Raw genomic sequence first — 10130 nt, 5'->3', positions numbered from 1 at the left:
ACAAAACGCAACTGATACAGCCCATCGGTCAACATTGTTACCTGAACTGGGCCCCGCCTCTATATCATAGTGTCTGGCAACAAAAGGGCAGTGTATATTATGGACTTGAGGAAGAGAGGATAAGCTATGGCGGATTTAAGTAGGGTTAAACAAGGTAAGGCAAGGCGAGTCATGGGAAGGGAACACAAGATGGGACAGGCAGATCATGGTTTAATGAAGAAGGTAGATACAAACAATGTCAGGGCAAAGAAAGGACTGGGGAGGTTAGGCTAAAGTGAAACTGAACAGGGCATGGCATGGCAGGACAGGACAGGACACAGCAGGGTAGTGCAGGACAAGGTAGAGAAATACATGGCAGGACACAGGTTAAGATGGACGGGTTAAGACAGACCAGAGCAGTGCAGGGTCAGATGCAACAGGGCAGAGCAGGGCTAGCAAGGGTGAAGCAGGGCAGTACAGGGTAAGGCAGAGTGAGACAGGGCAGCATAGGGTGAGGCAGGGCAGCACAAGATGAGGCAGGATGAGGCTGGGCAGCACAAGACCCACGATGTGCTCAGATGCCACCCTCATCCAATGCTTTGCTCATGTCATCAACAATGGACTGCACTGCGGGCCTGTGTGGGGAGTCAGGCCTGAACATCTCTTCCATGAAAGCGGGATCAGTGAAGAAGTCCAGCACGTGGTCTATCCTGCCGAGGCTCTTGTCCGTCAGGTGGTTGCCGACTAGTTGCTTCAGCAGGTCACGGCACTCATTCACGTTCTTGGTCAGGAACCCCTTGTCAAATGTGAACTGAACCTCGAAGAAGCTGATGACTGTCTTCACAATGGTGCTGAATTTCATCCTCAACTGCAACACAACAGCAGGATTATCAAATCCCGTGCCTAAACAACGTCTTCATCATCATCATCATCATCAATATTACTAATAGCTTCACTCATTTTCTCGGTACAGCATTATAAATGGAGCATGCATAATTAAGAAACAGGAAGAGTAATAAATATTATCATCAGTATGAAATAGGACATCAGTCCATTCATTTATTCAGGCCTAAAAAACTGACATGCTGGGGATCACTATTATATGATATGACTACTTAACACACTTCTCAGTAAAGATATATGGGAAAAAACAGTTGCAACACAAATAAGAATGCAGTATAACACGGCTAACAGGTGCCTCACTGATTGTGGTTTATCGATGACTTACGTTATAAATCTTACAGCATGGGATTACAACCAGGTTTCAGTTTATTTAGTTTTGTTAATGCTTTTGGTTTAGTCTCTTACATAATGTGCACCCTTCCTACTTGCGATATTGCCACCCCCTCCGGGATTACGACTTGAGGCTATAGACAATTTAAGCATAGACTCTTAGTATATATCAACGGCATATGTGATTTAGGTTCAGTCTCTTGATGCTTGTGATTTATGGGTGATGGGGTATATGATCTGACTCTTAAAACATATGATAATCAAAATGTATGCAATTTAAGTTAGTCTCTGGATAATGGGATTCATACTTGGTTTCAGTCCAGTCTAACGGCATGCATTTTGGGTTTGATTCGCATATCATTAAACAATAATGAAAGTTTTGTCTCCTAGTACAAATGTGGCTGAGTGTGGGTGTTTTTTCCTTTTTTAAATAATATATCGAGTCTAATCCCTTCTGTACGAGGTCCGTATTTTTTCTGTCTGTCTGGTTAGTCCAGAACGATTCTACGTAGATTAGATAAACTCCTTTGCATTCAAGGTGACACCACACTCTCACACCTCCTTCGGTACAAGCAAAAGAATGGCAGTAGCAAGAATACAATAAAATAACGTACTGGAGGCGTGAATCTCCAGGACATCTTTGGATCAGCCACGTATTAACAGTGATCACTTCAAATAGGCTTCAAACTGCCATATCTCCGTCTTAAATGCTGAGCTATTACAAATGATTAACTCTCGAATATGGCGCTAGTCACGAGAAAGTGCTGAGGAAAGGATACAAAGCTGTAGTAGTCTGATTCTGACAAACACTAGATTATGGTGCTAGTCAGGAGTATGTTCTGTGGAAAGGATGCAGAGCTGTAGTGCTGTATAATGCTGACACTGAACTAAGATAAATGGGCCGCAAAAAGAAAAAAAAAAAAAAAAAAAAAAAAAAAAAAAAAAAAAAAAGCCATAATAAACTAAATGACCCAGAGTTCAGTTAAGCGAATAGAGTTAAATTATACAACCTAGAGTTCAATTAACGACCCATAGTTTCACCTGATTAGCCACTTTGAGGTCGTCCTGTGAGAATTGGTCGTTGCGGTACAGGATGTTGATCTTAACCACGATCTTAATGATGTTCTTGACCAGCTTCTCGGCCTCCTTCTTGTTCCCCGTCTGTGGACAAATAACACGGTGAGAGCTGGGACGATGAACATGGTAATTACTCAATGAACACCGTAATGCGGGAGAACACGGTAAGAACTGGGAAGAAAACGATAATAAGAGACAACAATGTAAGAACGAGCATAATCAGACCTGAAAGAATAGTATAATGAAAAAGAACACTGGAAAAAATCGATAACTGAAAAAACAATACAATAACTAATGGAAAAAAGTACATGATGATGATGATGATGATGATGATGATAATAATAATAATAATAATAATAATAATGAGTGAAAGCATGGAACTGATTCGGGGCAGGGTGCAAGGAGCGCCATATTGTCACGGCATGTATCCGACAACAGACAGGAAATGACGACACACTAGAAAAGAAAACTGCACACAGCTATCACCACACACACACGCACACACACACGCACACACACACTCCCCTTCTTAACAAAAACACTTCATCTGAAAGGACTGTCACCCATGCACAGCACCTCTCTCACCACATTGTCACAAGGTGCGGGTAGTAGTAAGCGCAAAAGAATGTCGTAGATAATAAAACTCCCCTGATAACGCTGATAAGGGCGATATGTTCTCCTCGTCAGTTACAAGACAGTGATTGTGGCGGGTGTTATCTGTGTTTCGTCACGCGGGAGGAGATAGTGAGACTTCTTTTTGCTTCGTAGGAGATAGGGGTAGTCTCAGTCTCTCTCTCTCTCTCTCTCTCTCTCTCTCTCTCTTTGTGTGTGTGTGTGTGTGTGTGTGTGTGTGTGTGTGTGTGTGTGTGTGTGTGTGTGTATTAACGACCAACAGAACAACTGGATAATCGGATAATCTGCAAGTAATCTGGGGTCAGGTGGTACTGTGTGATTACAGAGTTACATAATTTACATAAAATTACATAAAATCAATTACAGAAGTTACATAAAAATACATGTTACGTAAAATTGGAAATGTAATATAGTGGCCAAAAAAAATTACAGTTACATGAAACTCACAAACAATTACAAACACAAGTTTCATTAAAATCACATAAGTTACATAAAAACAATTACACGAGTTACAGAAAAATCACATGAAACAATCTGGGACACTGTGACCAAGAGAAGATAAGGAACAAATTTGCCTGAGACACCTACATCAGCTTATCAGATAAAAAACAGCTTATCACTAGTTGGTCGACAGGAGAGGCTCATTTAAATTTAATCTGAAGGAAAGGGTGCCATGTCCAAAGGGCCACTCAATGTCCAGTTTCATCATTATCAGTCATCATCATCATTTGACCATGTGCTTATCACTCATGCATAATCTATCTATCTATATATCTGTTAACTTACAATGGTCCTCCTCCTCCGTCTTCATCTCTCTCTCTCTCTCTCGTACTAATTAAAGGCTTATATAACTTTTCTCGGCTTCTTAATCCCCACCTTCATCACAGGACTGACGGGAGCATAAGACCTTGTTTACCTACGTCACTCCCCAATAGGGTGACGTCACGAGGGAGCGGCGTCAGGGGTAAGATTACTCGTACGTCAGACAGAGCAGCGTCAAGCGTGGAACTGACAGACCCAGTGACGTAATGAACATAATGATTATTTTTATCTAACGTCAGACACCGTAATTTCGTGAGCTGTGATATTTGTTAATTGGTCATGACGTGTGTTTGTGTGCCACTTATCCTCCAGTACTTATTTATTTATTTTGACGTGAGATGTTTTCCGTGGGGCACTTTTTTTTTTTCTGTAATAACTAGTAATTGTTTTTGCAAGAACGACGGTAAAAGGGGACTCCAAAAAACTAATATGCTTCTTCTTCATCATCATCATCATCATCTTCATCTCGTAAAATCAACTGTTAGCTACAAGAAACACCTGGTCATAAGTGCGTCTGTGAATCACGTGTTCCAGCGTCCTTCCCTGTGACCTTGTGGAGTAACCCAGGTCGTATTTTGAGTTACACAGAAGGCTTCATAGCACCTCTTCCTAAGCGATTTATTTGGCATATTATGCTACACCTGAACAGTCTCGTCTGCGCTGTTTACATCGTTTTTATATCGACATACTTTGCATCAATGACACACAAGAGGATACTGAGGTGTTAGGTGCACAATAAATCGGAGAGTGAAAGCTGCTAAGAACTTCCTGTGCGATTTAGAATTCGAGAGACGCTTCCTATACTTGAATTCCTGACAAGCGTAAAGACAGGGACGGAGACTGATTTCCTTAACTCCATCAGCACGAGAACGTTTTATGTAAGTGTTTCTGTTGGTGGATGAGATGGAGAGGTGAGGTGATGTATATGAGAGACGGGGTTGTGAGTTGGAGAGAAGGCAGTCTGATGGCGGGGACAGGGTGACATGGAGGCGATTTATTTACGGCCACTGGAAAGGTATATGACAGAGGGAGGTGATAGTTGATGGGGGCTAGGGTGTCATGAAGCCGATTCGTTTCTGGCCACTGCTTCCGAGATTAACGTGTCTGACTTGGTACACAAACAGGTAGATATTCCAGACAGACAGACAGAGATAGATGGATAGATGCTAGCAGGTGGTGTTATTTATCTTAGCAAAACCGTCTAATAGTGAAGAGGTAAGAGGCTAATGAAGGCTGTTGCTAACCCGTCCAACTCGAAAAGTCTCTCCTAAACTGAGCATAAGAAGGTCTGTCTGGTGGTAGTGCGGACCTTTTTGGCTGTCGAGTGTGGTTGCAAGAAGATACAAAGACATCGCTGTGAAGGGTTGGATATTAAGGGTTAACTATTTGAACTATTCTATTATTCCTACCACTAAACTCTTTTAGTCATCTTAAGAAGGGTTTTTCGTTCTCTGAGGCAGATATTTTGAGGAAGACATGACTATGGGACAAAAAAAAAAAAAAAAAAAATAATGCCATTCAGACATTTGCTCCGACATGCATGGCTTAAAACTGACTCACAGAACCGATTCACAATACCCAGTATAAATGCTTGTGATGCAGGGAAGTCTCCTTGGTTACTGGTCAAACTAACCCTCCTGTCTGACTACACTTGGCTATCAACTGAGCTGAAAAGGGTTAAGGATCCTTGTCAAGAGAAAATAAAGGGGGGAAAAGCCAAAATATTTATACCTGCGGCATCAGTTAATTATGGAGGAAACAGGTACAGTAGGTAGGCAGGTGATATGGCAGGTACTAAGGCTCGTATTCTCGTCGGTTGAGGAAGCCCCCTAACACCTTTTCCTAAGCGATTTATTTTGCTTATTACACCCTACTATTCACTTCTGTTTACATAAATCCTTCCAATATCGCCATACTCCGCATACACACCGGCCAACAGGATATGAGCCAGCTATATCCAAAAATAAATCGCTAAGGTTAAGGTGTTAGGGAGCTTCCTTACCCGAGAAGAATACTGGCTTAAGAGATGAACTTCAGATTGTTCCAACAGTATTAATTAACTCTTTCGCTATAACATATCCTCTTTAGAGAAAAAATGAAAAAGAACGCCATCGTACTGAAGTGGATGACGTGATGTGAACAAGAACGAGGTTAGGAAAGGGACATTACTGAGGGGAATTACTGTGAGTCAGAGAGTAAAAGCATGTAGGCGTGGGAAATGTTGGCGGTGGTAATTATTATTCGCTCTCTCTCTCTCTCTCTCCATTACTGAGGGGAATTACTGTGAGTGAGAGAGTAAAAGCATGTAGGTGTGGGAAATGTTGATGGTGGTAATTATTATTCTCTCTCTCTCTCTCTCTCTCTCTTTCTCTCTCTCTCAAAGACACTTCAAAGCAAACATCTTATCGACCACCGTGGAGGATGCATGAGGAATACCCTGGCCAGAGTCACGACCACACTTACGACACATCCCCTGTTGTAAGTAAGATCCGAATTTGCAGGAAGAACGAGAAACATTGCAAGATCTCACATTCATATTTCCTCGTCTGTCCAGTGAAACCAAAGATGAGTTTTACCAGGGAATGTGGCATGTGTCTGGCGTCTACCCTGGTCTCGAGTGGGAGCTGCGGTATCACCTATACTCCTTACACTCTAACTTGGCCCAGATTTTCGTCCCTTTGCGGCCTGATTGATGTAGCTCAGGGATAGAATAAGACATTAGTATGGTTCTACTTTCTTTTAACAGCACTTCATCGTGACTAGTAAGAAAATCTAGTACCAGTCTATTCTTACAAAAGAACATTCATGGTGAGATGGTAGTTTTAGGCCACGTTAGAATAAAAAAGGTGTAAAACTATTTCCTTGGCTGCGAAGTACTCTGCATTGTATTTTAACTAACGTATAACGATTTTGCTTTGTTCCAGAGACATTTAAGGCGCGAAAATTGTTAAAATCCACCATGATTACGGTTTTGCCCAGGAATCAAATAATACTGCACTCTACCTTACGACTGATGATTTACTGAACTCACTGAAACACTTTTAACTCTTAAGCCTAGGTGAACGACTCATCTGTTTTGCTCAGGTTTAATTCCAGACGATTTTTCTCTCCACTGTCAAACCTCACGAGGCCTAAGGGTGAAGGAAGAAAAACCCAGCTTACTTCCCATTAAGTCAGTGGAAAGCATCTCTTGGGGAATTAAAACCATGTCACTCCAACTCGGGCGTTCTGACCACCACATCACACCACGCCCTGGAAACCATTAGCCACAGCGGATTATAAACGTACAGAAAAACCATAAACTCAACCGTAAAACACCACATGAACTTTGAAAATAAAACCACAAAACCACCACTGCATGAACTTTGAAAATAAAAACAAATACGCCAAAACACGCGACACTAATAAACCCGCCAAGGCCTGGTCTAAATACGCTGCTTCCGGCACTTTCCCCCGTGGCCACAAAGACGCCAGGGAAGCCATTATGATGACCTCTGCCCAGCCTCCTCACTTCCGCTTCTCAAAGGACAAAACAACACAGTTTCAAGGGGTAGCCCGCTCTGGCTAGCCTCTCGGGACGTTCAGTTAGTGTTGTGAACATAATTAAAGATACATGTCATTAAGGATCAAACTCTGTCTGTCTGTCTGTCTCTGTCTCTCTCTCTCTCTTTCTTTCTAAATTGACATAACTGCACACCTGCTTCAATTAATTATGCAGGAGTATTTGGACATGGAAGTTGGAGAGTGAGGGGATGGGGCGGTGGGGTGAGGTGGGTGTGGTGTAAGGATGTGGGGGAGGGAAGGGGTGTGAGGTGGTTGTTGGTGAATGTGGTCAGGTGATGTGGTGGAGGGAGAGATGGTGGGGCTGTGGTGGTAGTGGTGTAGGAAGGAAGGAAGGTTGGGGGTGCTGGTGTGATGGCTGGTAGAGGATGTGGTGGTGCTGGTGGTGGTTTGTGGATGTGGCAGATGCTCTTGTGGAAGCAGGGGATAAGCTGGTGGGGTCGTGGTGGAGATGGTGGTGGCTTAAAGGTGGAGGTAGGGAGACAGGCTGTGGTAGTGAAGTTGGAGTGGAAATGCCGGTAGCAGGTGTGGTGATGGAGTTGATAGCGTGGGTGTGCAGGTGTGGTGGTGTCAGTGGGTGTGGTGAAGATTGGGATGCATTTGGGTGATGTGGCGGTAGTGGGTATGTGGGTAGGGACGGTGGTGATGGTGGAAGGGGCATAAGTAGGGCAAGTTGTGTTAGGGTAGGGGAGATAATGGCAGGGTAGTGGGAAGGGAGGAGGGGGTAGGGATGGTGGAGACTGGGGGTGTGGGGAGAATAAGGGAAGTGGGGGGATGGAGTGAGTGAGGAGTGTGGGGGAGTAAAGGTGACGGTAGGGAGGGTAAGAGGAAAGGGTAGGGTAGGTATGGGAGTGGTAGGCGGAAGAGAGGGTAGGGAAGGGAAAGCTGAATATAGGGGAGGAGAGGACAGGGGAGGTGGAGGTAGGGGAGAGGGGGAGGTGGAGGAAGGTGGTTAAAATGTTGGTTGTGAGTTTATTGGCTTACCTCTCATGCCAAGTGCTGCTACCACAACTACCATCATCCCTACCACAATTTCTAGCACTTCTCCCGTTCATCACCACTGCCACCAACAATATCAATATTATTCATCATCACTATCACCACCATTCAACATAATTGGCACCTGCATTCACCACCAGTGCCATTCCTCAACACCACTCATTCATCACAATCGGCACTACTACCATTCTTCACCACTACTGTCATTCATCTCCACTGCCAGCATTCCTCACTAAAATAATAATCACCGTTATTCATTCCTATAGCTCATTCACTTTAATTTGGCCAAGATTTTTTCATCCTTTGCTGCTTATTTCATGCAGCTCAGTGGAAAAAGACAATACTGTAGCTCTACACCCGTTCTGACGCACTTCTTCGTGACTAGCATCATATTCTAGTATTTATCTATTGTTATTACTCAGCATTCAAGATGAAAGGAAGGCAATTTTAAGCCAAAGTAAAATGAACAGAGTATAACCATCACCTACACCATCATCACTAACATTAACTAGCTTTACCATCACCACCATTCATCACCATCATCACCACCATCATCACTATCCCTCACCTACAGGACATCACACAAGTACAACTAGACCTTCACATTCCTGACTACCACCACCGTGACCCCTACCGCCACCACCACCACCACTACCACAACCACGTTTTTGCTAACAAACTCCGCGTATTATTAACATTATACCGATTCCTGAAGTGAAATGGGCCACACACTCATTCAAAAGTCATTTAAGCTCTTGGAAGCATGTCTATAATTTCTGCAAATGCTGTGTTCGAAATGTGGATGCTTCATTAGTATAACTGCATTATGACTATGCACAAATACGATTAAGTCTCTCTCTGTCTCTGTCTGTCTGTCTCTCTCTCTCTTACCTTACGAATGCATTCTTTTAACCTGCGTTTTCCTACGGGCAAGGAAAAACGAGATTATGAAGCGATATTGTAGCTGAATTATTATTATTATTATTATGGTGCGGGTCACGTGAAGAGATAATGGGCGGGAGAGTGAGAAGAGAATGTCATCTATATCAGCGATGTGAGAGAGAGAGAGAGAGAGAGAGAGAGAGAGTCGTGTTAATGTATTCAGAATGTTGGCAAGTGCTAACCAAACTTAGGCAATATGTGGGCATTTTCTGGTAACTTATCGCAGTCTCCCTTCGCTTTTAATTCCTCTCCCTCATCTCTCTCTCTCTCTCCCATCTCACTCTTTCTCCTCTCCCCCAATCTTAACCTCCCTTCCACGGCAGGTTCACAAAAACTTGGAGAAGGATCTATTTTTCTCCCAGTACAGACACAGATATGAGGGAGTACAATATTTCACCCTGCCTTTCATGCACAGAAATATTGCTCCCAACGAAACCCCAATATTTAACCTTAATATAAAACAAAGAACAAGCTTTTTCCCCATATCCCCACGCACTCTAGACTTAGGAATCGTGTAGAGACTGTCTAGAAGAGAGGCGAAGGTTCTGAGGCCGTAGTAGGATGTATAAGAAAGGGAAATCACGGTACAGAAAGGACTCATTTACCTCCACCTCGCCAAAGAAAACAATCACCACTCACACAAAACTTGGCCAGATAGTTAAGAAACGAGGCAAGGGAGTCATCAGTGAATTTCTTGACTAACCTTTTGCTAGACTCTTTTATTTACTTAATTTTTATTTGGATTATTTACCAATCAGTACAAGTCCTGACACTCTGAGAATCGTCTGTCGCTGAAAGAAAACTCCTCCACTCACATAAGACTTGGCCAGCGTGTAGAGGTTGTCAAGGAGGGAGGCTAAGGTGTCGTCGATGAAGTTCTTGGC

At 43.2% G+C, this 10130-nt stretch overlaps 1 protein-coding gene across 3 annotated transcripts in view; it reads right to left on the bottom strand.

Moving 5' to 3' along the window:
• Window positions 1-462: 462 nt before the first annotated feature.
• The window catches only part of sigmar (Tumor necrosis factor alpha-induced protein 8-like protein sigmar), a 56026-nt gene continuing 46358 nt past the window's right edge, over window positions 463-10130 (bottom strand). For all 3 annotated transcript variants that reach the window (XM_080282231.1, XM_080282232.1, XM_080282233.1), the window contains 3 exons: window positions 10062-10130; window positions 2254-2373; window positions 463-847 (listed from right to left, as the gene is read on the bottom strand). The exon at window positions 10062-10130 is cut by the window's right edge and continues 82 nt beyond it. In XM_080282231.1, coding sequence (XP_080138357.1) covers window positions 554-847; window positions 2254-2373; window positions 10062-10130 — 483 coding nt within the window. In that variant the 3' untranslated portion in view covers window positions 463-553. The remainder of the gene's footprint in view (window positions 848-2253; window positions 2374-10061) is intronic.

This window comes from Coenobita brevimanus, chromosome 92 (assembly GCF_032717465.1).
Source record: "Coenobita brevimanus isolate Jiangsu-jjx chromosome 92, ASM3271746v2, whole genome shotgun sequence".
In the NCBI taxonomy this organism is placed as follows: domain Eukaryota; kingdom Metazoa; phylum Arthropoda; class Malacostraca; order Decapoda; family Coenobitidae; genus Coenobita; species Coenobita brevimanus.
The sequence above is the reverse complement of the archived record's forward strand: the minus strand, read 5'-3'. Positions and strand labels throughout refer to the sequence as shown.